This window comes from Pelophylax lessonae, assembly GCF_965119305.1.
Source record: "Pelophylax lessonae genome assembly, chromosome: 3".
Classification (NCBI taxonomy): domain Eukaryota; kingdom Metazoa; phylum Chordata; class Amphibia; order Anura; family Ranidae; genus Pelophylax; species Pelophylax lessonae.
The window spans coordinates 268,726,022-268,746,028 of record NC_138770.1 but is presented as its reverse complement, the minus strand read 5'-3'; the positions used below and the strand labels follow the sequence as shown (position 1 = coordinate 268,746,028).

The 20,007-nt window shown below is 44.5% G+C and overlaps 1 protein-coding gene across 2 annotated transcripts in view; it reads right to left on the bottom strand.

The window, feature by feature from the left end:
- The window catches only part of ECT2 (epithelial cell transforming 2), a 181,031-nt gene that overhangs the window by 108,430 nt on the left and 52,594 nt on the right, over nt 1-20,007 (bottom strand). For both annotated transcript variants that reach the window (XM_082252570.1, XM_082252571.1), the window contains 7 exons: nt 16,625-16,732; nt 15,636-15,709; nt 14,018-14,148; nt 13,043-13,158; nt 12,895-12,957; nt 9,794-10,016; nt 9,450-9,586 (listed from right to left, as the gene is read on the bottom strand). In XM_082252570.1, the coding sequence (XP_082108696.1) occupies nt 9,450-9,586; nt 9,794-10,016; nt 12,895-12,957; nt 13,043-13,158; nt 14,018-14,148; nt 15,636-15,709; nt 16,625-16,732 (852 nt within the window). The remainder of the gene's footprint in view (nt 1-9,449; nt 9,587-9,793; nt 10,017-12,894; nt 12,958-13,042; nt 13,159-14,017; nt 14,149-15,635; nt 15,710-16,624; nt 16,733-20,007) is intronic.

Here is a 20,007-nt window from a genome sequence, read left to right as displayed (position 1 = left end):
ATTGAGATCCCACGGAGGCAACGGGGATCTCCATGGGGGAGCCAGATGACACACCCCTTGAATAAAAGTGTGAATCAAGTCATTAGTAGCCCATGGACATTTGAAGTAAATGGCTAAGGCCGACACCTGGCCCTTGATAATGCCCAAAGCCAACCACTGCTCAACCCCTTTTTGTAAAAAGGCCAAAACCCTAGCTACAGAGAACAAGCGAGGGTGCAGCTGAAGCAATTCACACCATGACACATACGATTTCCATAGAAATGATGATAGATCTTAATAGACGTTGACTTCCTGGCCTTCAAAAGTGTAGGAATCCCCGAGTCAGAAAGACCTCTATCCCTCAACACCTCGCTTTCAACAGCCATGCCGTTAAAGCAGGCGGCTGAAAAGCAGGATGGAAGGTCAGTCCCTGGGACAGCAGATCCTCCTGAAGAGAAGTCTCCATGGCGGATCGACGACCATTTTTACGAGATCTGCGTACCAAGACCGACGAGGCCATCCTGGAGCCACCAGAATGATTAGAATTCCTTCCACCGTCACCTCCCTCGGCACCTCGACTTTAAAGGAACCCCAATAAGGCTCCTAGCAGACCTCTCACGTTGCACTCTCCGGATGAGGGCCATATTAACCTCCCTGGCGGTATGATTAGGTCAGGAATTCTGTACCAAAAGCGGTACAATTTTTTGCATGGAAATTTGGCGTTATGTATTATAGGCCTACAATTCTTAGTAATTACTGACTTAAACCTGACCAAAACAAGACTACTAGACATCCCAGATGTGATAGATTTGAAACACAAACGCATGAATTATAATCTAATCAATAATATAATTTTATAATAGAATATATATATTATAAATGTTATGCGATTGCGTTTTGTGAAACGTTCAACGTTTGAATTTCCCTCCCTAGTTCCGCTCCCATGCACCATTACTGATGCAGGGAACGAAACCAGGAAGTCCTCATACCGACGGACGAGCGGCGGGGATCTCGGCTGGTGATCACAGCAATGGGAGATCATCGCTGGTTTGCCAGGAGAAGGTAAGAGACACCGCTGCGCGCTCTGCACATCCACCCCGAGCGTGACTCTGGGATACCGATAACAGCATGGAAAATCTACCCCGAGTCATGCTCGGGGATACCGCTAGGCAGGTTCAAACCCTTGCTAGCTGAAATTCGTAAGGTGGGCGCTACATATCATTGGGGCCACCCGTTTCATTTGGTGGTTTAATGAAATGGAAATTAATTTGCTTTGAGATGGCATGAACAGATACCAGAGCTATTCTCTTTTCTGGAGACCCCTCCAATATCAATTCCCAACTGGCTCAGCAATCCGTGGAGTCGATCTCATGGGGATCCCCCATGTCACAGTTTAGACATCTCCGGAGAGAGAGGGTCCCGGTCCATTAGAAGAAGAGACTCTTGCGGAGGACATGGCCCCTAACATTTAAAAATGACATGGACAATTTTCATATTCTCTTACTTTTTCACTATATCTCTAGAGATATTATCTTGGACTTTGTTGTTAACCCCCTGTCCTGCCCCTTCCCCCTGGTGCTTATCTCCCGTCGCCCGGATGAGTAATGTCCCCTGCCTGGTTGGTTGGGGATCACGCATTGAGGATATGAGGTTCGGTAGTGTGAGTCCCATACACTATCCATTTTTTGAAGAAGATCTACTGACTCGAGATGTTTCACAGACAGTTTTTTTTCCCTCTTTTTTTTTTTTGTTATTTCTGGAAAATACAAGGTGGAGATGCTGCTTTTGGGGGTTTGAATGAGGGTAAGGGAGGGTGATATAATTTTCAATTCAGATTATTTAAAAATGAAGTATTGAATGTGTGTGCAGGGGGGTTGTAGCTTAAAAATGAGTAAGATGTTTTGTAGGCCGACACCCTATGGTCACATCTCACTATCTTTTCTTCTCATTTATTTTTCTCAATATTTTTTGCTTGCCGGCGTTTTGCTGATCACTTCTCCCACATTAGGAACCGCCTGGTTGCGCTTGGTTACGGCATAACCAATATACCTGTATTGGTATATAGCAAGGGGGAGGGTTTTTTTTTTTATTTTGGGCCTCCAGGGTAGCCATGCCACCTAACCCTGCACAAGCGGTCTCAGGATATAAAGGTAACTACCCTTAATGTAAGAGGTTTAGCAACCCCAGAGAAATGGTCACGTCTTCTATCAGATTTAAAACACAGTCATTCACATATGGCATTTTTACAGGAAACGTATTTTCGGAAAGATGCCATCCCCAGGCTATACAATAGGGATTTTCCCTGGGTGTATCATGCTCCCTCACCAATACCTAAATCAAAAGGAGTGAGTATCCTCATATCTAAATTTTTGCCCTGGGTGTTTAAAGAGGAGCTGATGGACCCAGGTGGAAGATTTTTGTTGATTAAGGGAAGGATTGGTCAGACAACGGTAACTTTATTAAATGTTTATCTGCCCAACTCCGATCATATATCTTTCTTACAGCAATTGATTCCGGTAGTTTTGGGGTTTCGAGAAGGGCACCTCGTGATGGGTGGAGACTTTAATTTTATACCTGAACCACTCCTAGATTCTTCCAGGGGGAAGTTCATGTATTCCACATACCCGGCTACGCCGACTGCAGCGGGAACTATCTCTCCTTGACCTGACTGACCCTTGGCGATTAATGCACCCAGGTGAGCGGGATTATACCCATTACTCTCCGACCCACAATGTATATACTTGAAAAGATGGCATTTTACTAACTCAAAGTGATCTTCCCTTGGTTATCTCCTCGCATTTCGATGAATTTTCTATATCAGACCAGGCTCCTGTCCACGTAGTTATTGCATGGGAATCTGGACATGTAAAACCATGTACTTGGAGGCTCAATGAGTCATTAATCCAGTTCCCGGAAGTCAGGGTGGAGATAGAGTCTGCGATTTCTAATTATTTTAAAGATAATATGGATGACTCACTATCCCCAATCTATAATCTGGGAGGCACATAAATGCGTAATTCGTGGGGTCCTTATGCAAATAGGAGCTTGACGTAAAAGGGAACCGGAAAGTAGACTGGCAGCCCTCTTCTCACGGATAGAATCTCTTAGTAAACAACACAAGCAATCTCTAGCTGAGGAAAAACTTGTCTCCTTAACTCAAGCCAGAGATGGATTAAATCGCCTCCTGTTTCAGAAGACGATTAGAGGTATGGTATAGGCTAGGAGACACTACTATGAATTTTCAAATAAACGAGGTGCGATGCTTGCGCAGGCTTTAAGGGGCCCAAGAAAGAGAACACATCTCCTATACAAACGCCTGGTGGACGAGAGGTTCATACCTCGTCTGCTATTTTGGACGAGTTCTATTCATTTTATCATTCTCTTTATAATATAACAACCCCTGAGAGAATAACTTCTCCTAGCGAGGAGAGAGAATTATCAGATCTACCTCCGAGAATCAGGAATGCCCACCCTTACAGCAGAGCAGGCATCTGCCTTGGAAGGGGCAATTACTATTGAGGAATTATCATCATCTGCCCTCTCACAATCTAAACCCCGTAAGGCCCTTGGACCAGATGGGCTTTCTTTGCCATACTACCAGCAATTTCTGGCATATTTAGGTAAACCCCTCCTGGAGCATTTTAATAATGTAGGAGAGGGTGCCATGTTTCCTATTGACTCTTTGAGGGCCTATATAGCCCTTATTCATAAAGAGGGGAAAGATCCTCAGCTCTGCGGCAGCTATAGGCCTATTTTACTTTTAAATTGTGATAAATTGTTTGCAAAGATCCTTGCGAATCATCTAGTGCCACACATCCCCCGCCTGGTGCATTTTGACCAGGTGGAGTTTGTGCCGCATCGCGAGGCAAGAGAGAACACTACAAGTGCTATTGATCTGGTACACGAAGCACGGGTTTCACATACTCCGATGGTATTATCTACGGACGCGGAGAAGACTTTTGACAGGGTGGCCTGGAGCTTTATTCGAGCCACCCTGTCATATATAGGCCTGGGACCATGGATGCAGCAATGCATCCAGGCCCTATACTCTAGACCAGGGATCCTCAAACTACGGCCCTCCAGCTGTTGCGGAACTATACATCCCATGAGACATTGTAAAACTCTGACATTCACAGACATGACTGGACATGATGGGAATTGTAGTTCCTGAACAACTGGAGGGCCATAGTTTGATGACCCCTGCTCTAGACCATCGGCAGCGGTATGAGTAAACAAATGGTGTCGGATTACTTTCCAACTCGAATGGCACCCGGCAGGGATGCCCACTATCACCTCTTATATTTATTCTAAAGTTGGAACCCTTTTTGTGCTCAATACGTTGATCTAGCGACATTTCAGGCATTCGGTTTGCTGGCGATCAGCACAAGGTGGCCGCTTTCGCGGACGACCTTGTGTTTTTTGTCACCAACCCGATTATAACACTTCCAAACATTTTAGCTGCTATTAACAAATATGGCATCCTCTCCAATTACAAGATCAAGCTCAAAAAATCGGCAGTTCTCAATGTATCAACATCACTTCAGGAGGAACATGATTTTACAAGTTTCATTCCCATTTCACTGGGCTGAGGGATCGTTAGCTTACTTGGGGATCCAGATAACAGCTGATCCAGCTGATTTATTTAGGAAGAATCATATCCCTATGTTGGGGATTGTGAAGAGAGACCTTCATATATGGCAATCATTAACCCTGATATGGTTTGGACGCTGTAGCGCGCTTAAGATGAACATCTTGCCCAGACTACTGTATTTATTGCAGGCATTACCGATTGCTGTTCCTATGTCTTTTCTTCAACAGATCTGGAAAATGTTTTGCGCTTTTATATGGGTCTCCAGATCTCCTGGGATCAGGCTTCAAGTCCTGTCCCTTCCAAAATCAAAGGGGGGGGAGTAGGCCTTCCGGAGATGCTCCGATATTACCGCGCCTCGCACCTCGTCTGTCTTCGACTGGCATTGTAATTTGGCCTCCAAGCGATGGGTGGGTTTGGAGATAGGTGTAGCTGGCCAGTTGACCCCCCCCCCCCCCGGCCCCTTGGTCCTCTTTTTAGCCTATGGACCCTCTCTTATCTCACCCTACGATAGGTGCCACTCTACGAGAATCTCGGAGAGTCCAACAAACACCCAAAGATAGCTCCTGCGCCTTCCCCTCTCATCTCTATACTTGGCAACCCGGATTTTCCCCCGGGATGTACAAGTGCTAAGATACGTGGACTAGCCAAAATTGGAAAGATGCGATTACTTGAAGTTTGGCAGCAGGGCCCTGTGCCCACCCATGGGGAAATCACTGCATGGCCCGGATTAGATCTGGACCACTTGAGTATCAATTACGACATTTCCTCCTTTCTGTTGGACAAAGGGGCTATATACCAAGGGCTTTAACTCCTTTTGAATCTTTATGTAGAGCAGGGGATCCCCTCAAACATACTCTATCCCTATTCTATTCAATCTTGGTGGAGGAACAACATCGGTCGTTTCTATCCCAATGGGAACGGGAACCTGCAATTACTTTGACGAAAACACAAAAGAATAAGATACTAACACTGGTGCATAAATCTTCTATGGACTGCAAATATCAGGAGGTGGGATATAAAATATTAACTAGGTGGTACAGAGTCCCCGTGTTGATGCATAGGATAGGAGCAGATTGCTCAGACAGGTGTTGGCGTTTCGGGTCGGAGGCGGGTTCAATGCTCCACATTTTTTGGACTTGTCCCCTACTGCGACCCTTTTGGATTAAAGTTGCGGCAGTCATTAAGCAACTGACTGCAGTCGAGGTGGGAGACGATCCAGTGTATTGTCTCCTCCACCTCACGAGAAGTTCAATACGCAGATATAAGATGTCCCTGACACTCCGAGTTCTTAATGCTGCAAAGGCATGTATTCCAGCCTTGTGGAGACAAACTCAACCTCCGGGAAGTAAATTCTGGTACTCAAAAGTTAATGAGATTTATAAGATGGAGGAGTTAACTGCCACTTTAAAGAACTGGGAGGACCAGACTAGAGACCGATGGAGGCCCTGGGTGAATTTTATTGGTACAGAGGCTTATCAATTGGAAGTAATCTAGTGTGGCTCCTTATGGAGTGCACTAGATTTTTGTATTGGGCTACCCTGGAGGCCCTTTTTTTTTTTTTTTTTTTTTTTGGGGGGGGGTTCGACTTTAATAGGCATTCTTCCAAAGCGCAGAGATAGGCACGATAAGTGCCTCTCTAACTCGGATGACGATGATAGACTTATTATGGGAAAATTCTCTTCTTTTTTTTTTTCTTTTGATTTGTCTCCTTTTTCATGATCGTTTCGGTATAAAGGGTAACTTGGAAAATGTATATTTTGTATTTTGTTATATTTTGATTTAAAAAAAATAAAAATGATTAAATTAGAAGAAAAATAAAACCAATTATTCATAACAGAAGAAACTGAGACCGAAGTCCCAGCAGGAAACCTAGGTCTTACTCCTTCACTAGGCAGAAACAAACTGTTTTGCTGGAGATTGGCGTGTGGGGTTATGCCTATAAGGACAGCCCCGTGGCGTGGTGAATTGCTTTTTTTTCCTGCCTAGTACTACTCCTGCAGGGGGCAACATAACCCAACGGTCCAAGTAGTATAATAGCTGCATCTGTCATTGAACGATAGAGAAAATGGGGATGTGAAGGCAGGCATCTTTGCTATCCTCCAAGGCCAGGTCATCTGCCTAACAGTGAAGAGCAATCACTGACCGCACAGATTCCATATTAAACTTTTGAACATGGAGAAACTTGTTCCAAGAGCTTTATATCATTGCCATTTGGCTTGGGCACCGTGAGCAACTTGAAATAATCTTGAAACCTTTCCAGTTCTGAAACACGGGCAATGACTCCCTGAGTGTGCAACTGGTCAAGTGGAGCAAACAGGGCTGCTTTTTTGTCAGGTGTTGCAGGCACATTCAATGGCAAACCGTGGAGGAGGCAAGACGCAAGACTGCAGCTTGCAGCCTCTGGACACAAGGTTATTAACTCAGAGATCTTGCATTTATGGTGGCAAAGGCATCCAGGCTTCTCCTTCACTTGTGATGAATGGAGTAGAAACTTTCAAGCCAGCTCCTGCAGTGACAGAGACCTAGACCGTTTACGATGGTCCTGCTGTCCGTCGTTACAGATATCTGCCAATTGTTCCAGGACAGTGAGAGGCAGAAGATGGAACTGGAGACATAGGCTTACGCTTAGATCCCAAAATCTTTTTCTGAAATAAATCTTTTTGGATTCTTAAGGAGTCACTGGTTTCTAAAGTGTCCCCTTCTTTAGGGGTAGGAGCATGCTTTTCCCACCAGTTACCTCTAGATGAAGGCATTCAAAGATAGTACAAACAAGCACTTAAATCTTCAAAAAGGACAGCCTCTCAATTGGTTTCTTGCAGAGAAGCTCCACGACCAACAGTTAAAATACTTACAACTCCATAAAATACTAAAGTGGACAGACATGAAGCACACCCAGGAAAACAGTCTTGAAGTCTTCCAATGCATTCACCAAGACTCAATGCTCTGGTAAAATTGTCCAGAACTGGCAGAATCCCCTGGATCTGATTCTTTCGAACGAAGTATATGCTTTACCAAACTTTCAGGTCTTAGCAAACGAGCACCACAGGCTGAAGATGCTCCTACCACAAAATTGGATGGCTTAAAGAGGGCCTCTGACCTCTCACACGTACCATCTCTAAAGACCAAGACCTCTTCCACCAGAACATGAGTCTTATTCAAGTAGGAAATGGGCAGGACAACAGCCAGAGAAGTCCATTTATCGTAGAATTCCTCCTCTGTGGGACACTGCTGAGCAAATCGCTTTGGAGGTGAAAACATTCTCTTGGGTATGCCAAATTGGCATACAACACTTTGTGCAATTGAGTGTGCATTGGGAAAAGGTTTGGGATTATTTTGGTAGCCACCAGAACCCAAACCCAGTGACTTTTGGAAAAGAAGCCTCTGGAAATGGTAACTTCAAGTTAGTGTGCACCCACCAAACCTGACAGCAAGATCACTGTGGTATTATGGGTCTGTGGCAGACCCAGTCCTTGAGATTCCTCCTGGGAGGACTTGTCTAGAAAGGATTCCTGATCCTCAACAGGTTCCTCTTCTAAAGGTTGCCCCCCCCCCCCCCCCCACCCTCCAACAAAAGGGGAAGAGGGTGAGGAGAGTGCACAGGCTTGAGTCCCAGTTCTAAAACAATGAACCCCGAGAACTGTTCCCTCAAACCAGAAATGAATGCAGAAATGTGTTCCTTGGCACAAAAGAACCAGTGAATGGTGCCCCTGCCAATAGATAAGGCAGGGATTTAGAGGTACCAGAGTAGCCATTACAGAGTTAATTCATCATCCCTCATACCTAATAGATTTGGAGGCCCAACCCATCGTCCCCCAGCCTCCCTATTAGACAAAAAATATCCTATAAGGCAGCATCCACTTATCTGAGAGGAGTGTCAGCCCAAGCCTTAACACCTACATGGTAAGTCACCACCAATAGACAAGTGTCTCAATACTTACTGTCCCCTGATGACATCTTGTAGGACGCTGCAGAGGTGAAGGGCTATGGCTAAAAAGGTAGCTGAACCGCTTTAGAAGTTCACCGTTGTAGTAGCCAGGAGCCTGCAATTGACGTGTTACTGCGCCTGATGAACCAGCAATTAGCATTAGCGCACCAGTCAGCTAAAACTTCCCTTACCGCTTTACAAACATTTTAAATCAGAGGCATGGCGGTAGCAAGGTTGAAAGGAAGGTTGATGTAATCTCTATAGGTTTTTGCAATACCTTACCACCAAAAAACAATCCCTCCTATACAGTTAAGACTATACCACTTTTCAGGTGTGTACCAAGGGACTAATATTTCCATCACCTTTCTACAGAGAACTTATACAAGCCAACATACCTTCTCCGGTATGCAGTGGATTTCAAATATCCTCTCAGGGCAATATCTAAATTGGGGACAAGGACTCTCACTATATACCCATCCCTAAATAAAATAAGTACTTGGTCACTGGAAAAATAGTATGCTGCAAAATCAGAACAAGATTTCCCCATTGAGGGCACAGTTGATAAGACTTTATGCTGAAAAGGACCCAACACACATTCTGATCACTGAAGAACTCCTGTCCCAAATCTGGGGAAGTGGGTGCCTCACTCACACATTACTGTCTGGCCACAAAATCTATAACTTCTGAAACAAAGTAGACAAACATATCGCAGATGCCCTTGGTATTTCCATAGAACAGGACCCTTTGCTGATGGTATTTAGTTATTGTGATCATAAAAGGTGCCGATTCCCCGGTGATTAATACTAGGTCTGTTTAAACTTAATATGTGCATTGTAACATAAGAACTTCTCCAAGGTGTACATGTGCTTGATGTTGTACTTTTTTTTTTTTATGATAAAAACGAAAAGGAAGAGCAGGCAGATAGCATATACTAAAATCTGAATGGTGTAGTACCTGCACAATTGTAGAGAGAATGTCAACATAATTGCTTTCAGTTTGATACAGTTCCATTGCAACTTGCCATCTTGCAGACTGTTTTTGAGGTACTGGCGTAGAGATTTTTGAAGGCCTCCCAGAAAATTTTGGTGTATCTAAAAGAAAAAAAAATAAGAAATTATTTTAATACGTATCTATACTGACGCTACCACAGCCCATAAAAATAGGCAAACATAAGGTAATTCCTTTCTTGTATACATGAGCTGCCCAAATGCTCTGTACAAATTTAACGAAAATAGTAAGTTACATGGTTTCAGAGACTTGGCTAACAAATTTCAGTAAGTGACTCAAATAGCCTTTACCTGACAGTGACTTTCCAGACTCAGGGGTGTTGGAGATGTCAAGCAGTGATCCCATAGACAAGGAATGCTCAGCTGATGGGCGTTTCCGAGGTGGAAATGGGGAGATATCAGTTTCTCTAGTTATCTGGGCAAGAGTATCCTTTAATCTGCGTTTCTTACGATTACTGCTTGGAGTATTCAGCGAAAGTAGTGACACAGATTTTTTGAGTGCTGGACTCTCATGCTACACAAAAAAAAAAAAAATATATATAATAAATAATGAACACATTACATACATTTTAACACATACATTTGGCCAAACTACAACATTTCCAGTACTTCAACACCACAAGTGGTTTCGTGGATAGCACATCTGCCTTGCTACACTGAGGGCCTTTGGTTTCAATGCCGGACCAGGATAATTCTATGTGGCATTTGCATGTTCTCCCTGTGTTTCCTCCGGGTACTCCCATTTGGTTCCACAATTCAAAACATGCTGGTAGGTTCAATGGATCTAGCCTAAATTGGCACTATATAAATAAATGATATAAAGAAATACTGATTGGGTGCTTGAAAAAGGGTCACCTTTCATAGTTATGGTTTACTTTTTTTTTCCCCCCCAAATAAAAAAAAAAAAAAAAAACGAACCTCTTGCTGCAACTGCCTATGGTTTTAAATTTGTTTGACGCTTACTTAGACATGTAGATTTAGATAAGTGTTGCTCAACCGGGGTTCCGCTGCGATTCAACATTGTGGCGAATGTATATCAGCCCAATGTTGTTTCCAGTGTTCCCAATGTGTGCCGACAGGGAGTACTGTCAGTGCGCATTAATACCCGATGCCCTCTCTGTAGTTCCGACTCAAGAGAACTCAGAGGGCAGAATCAGGAGGAATCCATAGAGCGGGAGTTCTGAATTCAGAGCATGGAGGCAGGGAGCCAAGGAAGTCCAGAATGGGGACCATGGAGGTAGGGAGCCGAGGAAGTCAAGAATAGAGGCAATGGAGCCGAGGGAGCCCAGAATGTAGACCATGGAGCCGGGAATTTAGACTGGAGGTAAGGAGCACCAGATCAGAAGGTGAGATACTATCTGTAAGGTATCAGTGATGCACACTGTGGAGGGGGGAGCAGAGAAAAGGAGCACATGGCTGGATTGGAAGGAGAGTGTGTGTACAGAAGGGATGAACACAGACAGGGGAGGGGGGGGGGGGGACAAAGAACAGGAGGTGAAATCCTGTGTATAACAGCACTGAATGCAGACTGCAGAGGGGTGGGGGGAGAGAGCAGAGAGCTGGGGGCAAACATGTGCGTATGTCTTCTGCACAGAAATATGCAAAAGGTATGCATTTTTCTGCAGAGAAAAATACTCCGATTACACCAACATTGTGGTGTGAACAGGGCCCATAGAAATCAGTTTTCTTTATGTCCTTTCAGGGACCTATGTTAAAAAAATGCAGGTCTCTGTACATGTGAACAAGATCAAAGTATTCTATGCAGGTCAAATTTGAACCATTTTCCATAAATTCTCATGAATGTATGTAATGAACAAGGCCCACCTGTTCCCATAGTCTGCTGTCCTATTTATGATTCGCAATATTTGGGAGTTTTGTTCAAGTTCAGTAAGGCCTCATTCACAGCATATGTGCAAAAAACTAATGGAAATTATGTGGAAATTTGACTTGCTTAGAATATTTTGGGTTTGTTCTAATGTAGGTCTCTGCAAAGACATATAGAAAACTACTGATTTCTATGTGCCCTGTTCACAGTATAATGTTGGTGTCAGGTGCGTTCGAATGTTTATTCTATTTAAAGCTATTTCTACAATATTTGTGGATACATCTACAGCTCGCTGATCAGATCCAATGTACCGTGTGAGCTGTAGATCTGAAATTTTTTGGGGGGTTCCCGAGATCTCAGACTTTTTGTCATGGGTTCCTCCATGGTAAAAAGGTTGAGAAACACTGTTCTAGATGGACATGTAGTTCTAGATGCACTATAAGACTACCCTGTTGGTTACAGGGTGACACATTGAAATGGTGATTTCAAAGCAGAACAAACCGCACTGTCATCCAAGTAACCCCTTTTCATTGCCATGAACCTAAAAGGTGGCCAGATGACTTTGATCAGGCAAAGAAAAAAGGAATGGACCTAAAAAGAGCATTACCCCAGCTGTACAGGTTCAGCCCACCTAAGTATATAGGAAGTTACAGTGCAGGCAAAGCAGGACAAGATTTCTTTTGTACTGAAAAAACCCCAGGAGGCTGCCACTGTCGCAGAGAAGTGGGCATATGGGTGGGGGATTTACCTTAGGATAGGTAAAAGGGTGGAAGTAAAAATGCAATCTGCTAAAGTGGCTGAATGCTTTAGTGTTCCCTTTTAATTTAGGGCAAGATGTATTCAGCTAGGTATTTTTTGTTAAAAAAAATCCCCAATAAGTATATTGATTGGTTTGCCCAAAAGTTATAGCATCTACAAAATATAGGATATATACTGGAATTTTGATTTATTTTTTCCAGTAATGGCAGCGATCAGCAACTTCTAGTAGGACTATGATATTGCAGCACTGACACTTTTTTGGGGAAACAGTGATCATTGCTAAAATAATGCACTGTTACTGTACTAATTACATAGGCTGGGAAGGAGTTAGGAGCGATCAAAGGGTTAACTGTGTGCCTAGCCAGTGTTTAAGTGTGAGAGGTGCTTATACTAGGGGAAAAAATGGATCCTTGCCCTGCTTTGCAAAAACAGGATCTATGCCTTCCCTACTGAAAGTACAAATTCTGGATGAACTACTGACAGAACGGCAATCTGCCTTGTTCACATATGCAGACTGCCGTTCTGCCTCTGTACCGAATGATCAGCAGGTGTCGGCAGACATGGAGTCTGCAGTACCCTGCTGTGTATAATCACAGCAGGAGCGAGCATACGCGTCCACTACCTGGAAGTGAATGCACATACATACATGCATGTATACACACACATACATATATAGATAAACACACACACACGTGATCCTGTGCACAGTAAAACTGCTATAGGACAGTCGTGAAGTGGTTAAGCAGGATACATCACTACCCAAAAACAAAACATGCACACAATCCCGAAGAGATAGGGAGACTGTTACCTTTTCGAACAGGTACATGGTTTCCCCGGCTCTGGCATCCATCTGTATACTTCCCCAAAACCACTGAGGAGATCCAATTGAAAAATATTAGTTAGAAATGCAAACATCTTAAAAACGTAAGTGGCTTTTCAAACAGGCTGCAACTGACCTCTTGCTTAACAACATACAGTTTCTTTGGTGGTTCAAAGGGCAACTCTTTCACAATGTTTTCTTCAACCACCAGATGGGTGCACTTCTCATCTCCAACAGGTAAGAACTGCCCACCTAAGAGGAAAAAATATTTACCAAAAGCAAAAAGTAGAATCAAACAATTTTGGAACATAGCAAGAGATCAATAGTCCACAGTAAACATATCAAAATACAGTTTTGGGGTAAAACAATATTAGGCCCCTTTCACACAGGGGGAACTCCATTGATATTAGCAAGGGATCTGTCTGCTGATCTCCTGCTGATCAGAGCAGAGCAGACAGATGACAAGCACGTCCGCTCAGTTTCTGCGGAGCAGAAATTGACAGAGCTCAATCTGCTCTATGGACAGCCGGGAGTACACTGACTCCACTATTCATTTACACGCGATTGCCCTCCGATTTGACCAGCCTAGACAGAAAAGGACTGATCCCATTTCAGTTTATTTTTTTTCTTTATCAGACCAGAACGAACCAGAGGTAGGTGTGGTGCAAACAGACACAAGTCCATTTACACCCATCAGTCCATAGGGGTCCGCCTGAAAAACTGACTGAACGGACCTGATCAAACCCTTTGTATGAAAGGGGCCTTAGATTGCACAAACCATTGCATGCCTGGCTGACAAAAACTAAAAACTTGACTGAAATTTTAAATTTCCATCTCGAATTAAAAAAAAAAAACAAAAAAAAAAAAAAAACACAACATTGGTCTGATACCTGTCAAAAAAGGAGCTGGAAAAAAATAAAATAAAAATTGTACATTCCTGCATTGCTCATCTTTACCCTAATGTGGACTCTGCCACTTAAAAGACCCTCCAATTCAATGCAGGAAATATTTTATTGCATTTTATACCTGATTATTTGATTTTCATTGACTTCAAGTAAGGTTCTTTAGCAATGCACTAGGCATTTATGCATGGTTAGCCATGTGTCCGTACCTTGCATTATTGTCATCTCCTCCATGCTGACTCTGTCTTCTTCTGAAAACCCAAGAAAACTTAGTATGCAGTCCTGAAATGGAGGGACCTTAAATTCGTTTTTAAATTCTTCGTCTCCGGCACTGAATTCACTGCAAAGAAACCATTGAACATACATTATAGAATTTTCATGTGTAACAAGTTTTTTGGACCGGACTTTCTCGGTTGCCTGCTACTTAACCAGCTAGTGACATCCTAAAAACTTTTTGAAAAAACGCTATCTGGTATCTTATCGCATACGGGAAGATACCACTTTGTGAATGGAGCCCATAGTGTTGTCTATTGTTGTGACTTAGAGGATAAGATCAAATTTTTTTTTGGCAAATTAAAACAGAAAATCACTCAATTCCAAGGGGGTTCAAATACTTTTCACTTTCTACTGTATACATTATTAAAACATTGATGAACATTTTACCATGAATCAGTTTATTGTGATTTCATGCATTTGCTAGGTAAATGGTACATCACAAATTTAAATTTGCATGTGCTGCCATGGTTGGCACTTACTGGGAAACTATTCCCGAAACATCAGTGAAGAGCATTAAGTTTTGTGTTAAGGCCTCATGCACACAGGGTGTTTTTACAGCTGCTTTTAGGAGCATCAGACATTTTTTTGCAGCTTAAAAAAGGCACATCCATGTTATTCTATGGCCTCGTGCACACTCAGACTGCTGTGTCTCAGCCAATCAAGAGAGAAAGTCCCGGAGTGCTAAGGCATTCGAGGGCATCGCTGGATAGAGGGGGCGCTCAGGTAAGTATTAGGGGATCTGATGCACACAGAAGGCTTTTGATCTTTATGCACAGAATCCCTTTAACCATTTCAGGACCGCCTGCCGCATATATACTCTGGCAGGGCAACCCAGCTGCGCAAAATCACATACATGTACATGATTTTGTGCACGAGATTCGGGGGCACGTGTGTGTGATTGGACACAGCTGAAACCAATTGTTTGGCAGAATGACAGAATGGCAGTCTGCCTATGTAAACAAGGTAGACCGCTGTTCTGTCAGGGAGGAGAAGAGAGAACTTGTGTTTCAGCTAAGCTTAAAAAAAAGAAAAAAAAGAAGAAGATGTTTTACTCCAGTGCATACACCCCCCCCCCCCCAACCACCACCGTTAGAAAGCACTATCTAGGAGCACACTTAACCCCTTGATTGCCCCTGGTGTTAACCCCTTCCCTGCCAGTGTCAATTATACAATAACAGTGCCTTTGTTTTAGCACTCATCACTGTATTGGGTGTCATTGGTCCACAAAGTGTAATTTAGTGTCAGATTTGTCCAAAATGTCGCACTCCCGCAAAAAAATAAAAAAAATAAAAAAACACTGATAGCCGTCATTACTAGTAAAAAAAATAAAAAATAAAACGTCTATAAATTTATCCCATAGTTTGTAGACACTAACTTTTGTGAAATTAAAGAAATGCTTGAAACATCACTGTGTAACACATCTTTATAAAATATAGGACTTTCACTTTTTGAATTGAATTACTTTTTTATCATATTCTAATTTTATGAGATGTATATATATCTATCTATAAAAACCTGTACCAGGCACCTGTAGGACACAGATATACTCACAGTTCATTCCTTTTTTCCCAGGCTTTTAAAATCCAGTTAGCCTTCATAATAGGAGTGCCCAGACTGACAGCAACCTATGGGAGGAGAAAATCATTTTGTTTGCCTTTCTATAATAGATTGTAGTTTACACTGAGAGACCACCTACTACTGAATAAAGAAAACATTTCACCTAACAGGCATTAAAGTGGAGTTCCAGCTTCTTTTTTTCTAAATTCCCCCGTGATGTTTGCACCTAATGCTATACCAAATGGTATTAGTAGTTATGGTAGGTTTTCTAAATGTTTGTTTTTTTAAACTCACTTTGCTGTCCCCCCCGAGCATGCTCCCATCTTCACTACGGGCATCTGAAGCCCACTGGTATGTCCTTCCGGGATACAGTGCTGCTGGCTACCCAACATGCACCTCCTGATCTCACGCATAAAAAGTACAAAGCTACAGGCTGCGGATGCACATTGACTCCAAGGATTGCTGGCACTCTTATCCCAGGAGCCAATGGGCGGGCAGACATGACGTACCTGGCCGTGGCGAGGTAAAGTGGAAGATTTACAACACATAAAAAGGTATTTGTACTGCAAGAAAAATACAAGTAGATAATAGGAAGTGATCATAAACGCAGGGGGTGAAGTTGACAAAATGCCTGGAACTTCGCTTTAAAGACAACACAAGCCATGCAATTATATGATGCCTCTGCAGAATCAGTAAGAATGGTTTTGTTTTCTCTGTGGACTACAGATCATCATACTCCTATGAAACACAGATGGATAGAAAGCTTTACTGTTGTCCTTATACTTCCTATCCTATAGTAACAATGCTGCTCCTATATACATGCAGTACTGTGAGTGAGCATAGATACCCTAGGACAGAAAGCATATTATAAGCAGGATCATCAGACGAAACTAATGCAGACCGAGATTGCTAAAAGGATAGTAAAAAAAAAAAAAAAAAAAACACAACAACAAAACACTAACTACTTATACAGTAGGACATACCCGAAATTTATCTCCGTGAGTAGAGTTGGCAATAAGGTGGGTCACTTTAGAGCTAAAGTCTTTTCGTATAGTACCTCCCATATGATGTACTAAAGTTACAAGTTTTACCTGCAAGAAAAAAGAAAAAATGGCGCAATGCATAAGGAAGACCTGCACACATATCTATGGTGTTTAAGAACATACATATAGTATTTGCTCAACAAAAGGCCATCAAGACAAAGGCCCTATTTGTGGATGCAGTAGTTCCAAGGTAGCACAGAAGCAGCAAACCTATTTGTTTGATGTCAAGTGAAAATAGTGGGGTTTTTAGTCCCCTGCCATGTATCTACTCCCATGTAGTACCTCAGCAGTGAGTTTTGCCCAACATCCAGCCCCGAAAGCGGACAAAAAAAAAAAAAAAAAACGGAACTTTTGTAAAATCTTACCTGTAAAATTCCTTTCTCTGAGTCCTCCGACAGTCGCCGCCGCCTCTCTATCACTATTGGGTATTGACTTCTGCTCCGCAGGAGTAGCTAGGCATAAGACTTAGTCAAAAAGAACAAAGGCATTTGCATATACACACCCCTCGGGGCTGTCCCACTAGGTCAATACCCCCCTGCAGTGACCACTCCCAACTCAGTTTGGTAACATAGCAGTAGGAATTAAGACAACAACCCCAAAAGAGGAGCGGGGGCGGCGACTGTCGGAGGACTCAGAGAAAGGAATTTTACAGGTAAGATTTTACAAAAATTCCGTTTTCTCTTACGTCCTCCGACAGTCGCCACCGCCTCTAAGTCATCACTATTGGGATGTCCCAAAGCAGTGTATACATGAGGGGTGGGAGACGCAACTGTAGAAAAGGCAACGCAGTACCCACATCAGAGAAAGGAACCTTACACGCACAGTAAGAGAACCTTCTGGGCAACAGAAAACAATGCTCAACAGGAGCAACAGCCCAGGAAAGCAAACCCCAACAGCCAGGGACCCATAAAAAAAACAAGGGTCCTTCATGGCACTGCCGCACTGAGAACCTTGCGGCCAAAGGAGGCATCAGCGGATGCCAGAACATCTACCTTGTAGAATTTGGAAAAGGTGTGCACCGACCACCAAGTCGCAGCCTTGCACACCTGGGCCACCGAGGCCCAATGCCAATAGGCCCAGGACGCACTCAAAGATCTGGTAGAGTGCACCTTAACAGGGAAGGGTGGAACCCGTTCCTTCAAAGCATAAGCCTGCGCAATGGTCTGTCTGATCCATTTGGCAATAGTCGCTGCAGACGCAGCCATGCCCTTCCGAGGTCCCTCAGGAAGGACAAAGAGGGAATCAATCTTCCGAAAGGATTTCGTAGACGACAGGTAAACCCTGATCGCCCTGACAACATCCAAGGAATGTAAAGCAATCTCCTTAGGATGCTTAGGCTTCGTACAAAGCGAAGGCAGGACAATGTCTTCATTAAGGTGGAACTCCGAGATCACCTTAGGAAGAAAAGACGGGTGTGGTTGCAAGACCACCTTATCCTTGTGAATTATCAAGTAAGGAGAGCGGCAAGACAACGCCGCCAGCTCTGACACTGTGCGAGCCGAAGTGATCGCCACTAAAAAAGCAACCTTCTTAGACAGCAGAGGCAACGATATCTCCCGGATATTTTCAAAGGGAGCACGCTGTAACACGGACAGAACCTAGTTCAAGTCCCATGGAGGTAAAGGCTCCTTCGTGGGAGGAGCCAAATGTCGCACACCTTGAATGAAGGTGCGAATTAAGGAATGAGACGCCACAGGGCATTGGAAAAGGATAGCCAGTGCAGACACCTGGCCCTGTATCGTGGCCAGCGCCAGGCGCTGGTCCACCCCAGACTGGAGGAAAGCCAACACACTTGACACAGAGTACGAGCGAGGGGAGAACCCCCTGGACTCACACCAGTCGAAATAAGCCTTCCAGGTACGGTAATAGATCTTACCAGAGGAGGTTTAAGTAGCCTTGGTTGAGTAGGGATAACCTCAGGGGAGAGACCTCTGTCCCTCAGGACCTGGGTCTCAACAGCCAGGCCGTTAAAGCCAGTGACTGAAAAGCAGGATGGAAGATCGGTCCCTGAGACAGTAGATCTTCCCGCATTGGCAGTCGCCACGGAGGTGCCACTGCCAGATGAACAACGCCGGCGTACCAGGACTGGCGCCACCAGAATCACCAGGTGCGGTTCCGAGGCTAACCTGCGGAGGAACCTGGACAACAACTGAATCGGAGGAAAGGCATACATCAGATGATACTGACGCCAAGGGGCCACCAACGCATCCGAGGCGTCTGCCACAGGAGAGCGCGTTCTTGCCACAAACCTTTCCACCTTTTGGTTTAGCCGAGAAGCGAACAGATCCACGTCCAGGGATCCCCACTTCGCACACAGCATTTGGAAGACCTCCGGGTGCAGGGACCATTCCCTCTGGTCCAGGGTCTGGCGGCTCAGATAGTCGGCCTGCCAATTCTCCACACCCGGAATGTGAACTGCTGAAATTGCCGGGACATGAGTCTCGGCCCAAGACAGAATGTCGGTCACCTCCAGGGCCGCCCGAGCACTCCTGGTGCCACCAGTGGTAGATGTAAGCCAACGCGGTAGCATTGTCCGTCTGTACCCGAACAGGACGGCCCCGAAGTCGGTCCGACCACTGGAAGAGAGAGTTTTATTGCTCGCAATGCCAGCACATTTAATCGGGAGGGAGGACTCCTCCTCCGACCAAGTGCCCTGGGCAGACAGGTTGCCCAGGACTCCACCCCAGCCCGACAGGCTGGCATCCGTGGTAATCACCGTCCACAACAACGGACGGAAGGATTTGCCTTCCGACACAGTCGGGGACTGGAGCCACCACAGAAAAGCCAATCTGGTCTGGCGACTCAATGAGACACTCAGATCCAGGGACTGAGGAAGTCGGTCCCACCTGGCCAGGATCTCCGCCTGGAGAGCCCGCGTGTGAAACTGAGCAAAGGGTATCGCCTCGAAGGCCGAAACCATCAAGCCCAGGCCCTGCATACAGGCCCTGAGTGACGAGGACAGATTGTCCCTGAGGGACCTGATCTCGTCCTGCAAGGTCCGGATCTTCTCCGGCAAGAACACCTTTGCCTGAGCAGAGTCCAGAATCATTCCCAGATAGGGAAGACAAACCGATGGGGACAACGCCGATTTCTGAACGATGATGGTCCATCCAAACTCCTGTAGCGTCTGCACGGTGATAGACAGATCGCGCAGCAGGTCCTGACTGACACTCGATCTCAGAAGGAGATCGTCCAGGTACCCCAAGACCGCAATGCCCTGTGCCCTCAACAGGCTCAGAACCGGCGCCAGTACTTTGGTAAATAGCCTTGGAGCCGAAGCGAGACCGAAAGGTAACGCCACAAACTGATAGTGGTCCTCTGCG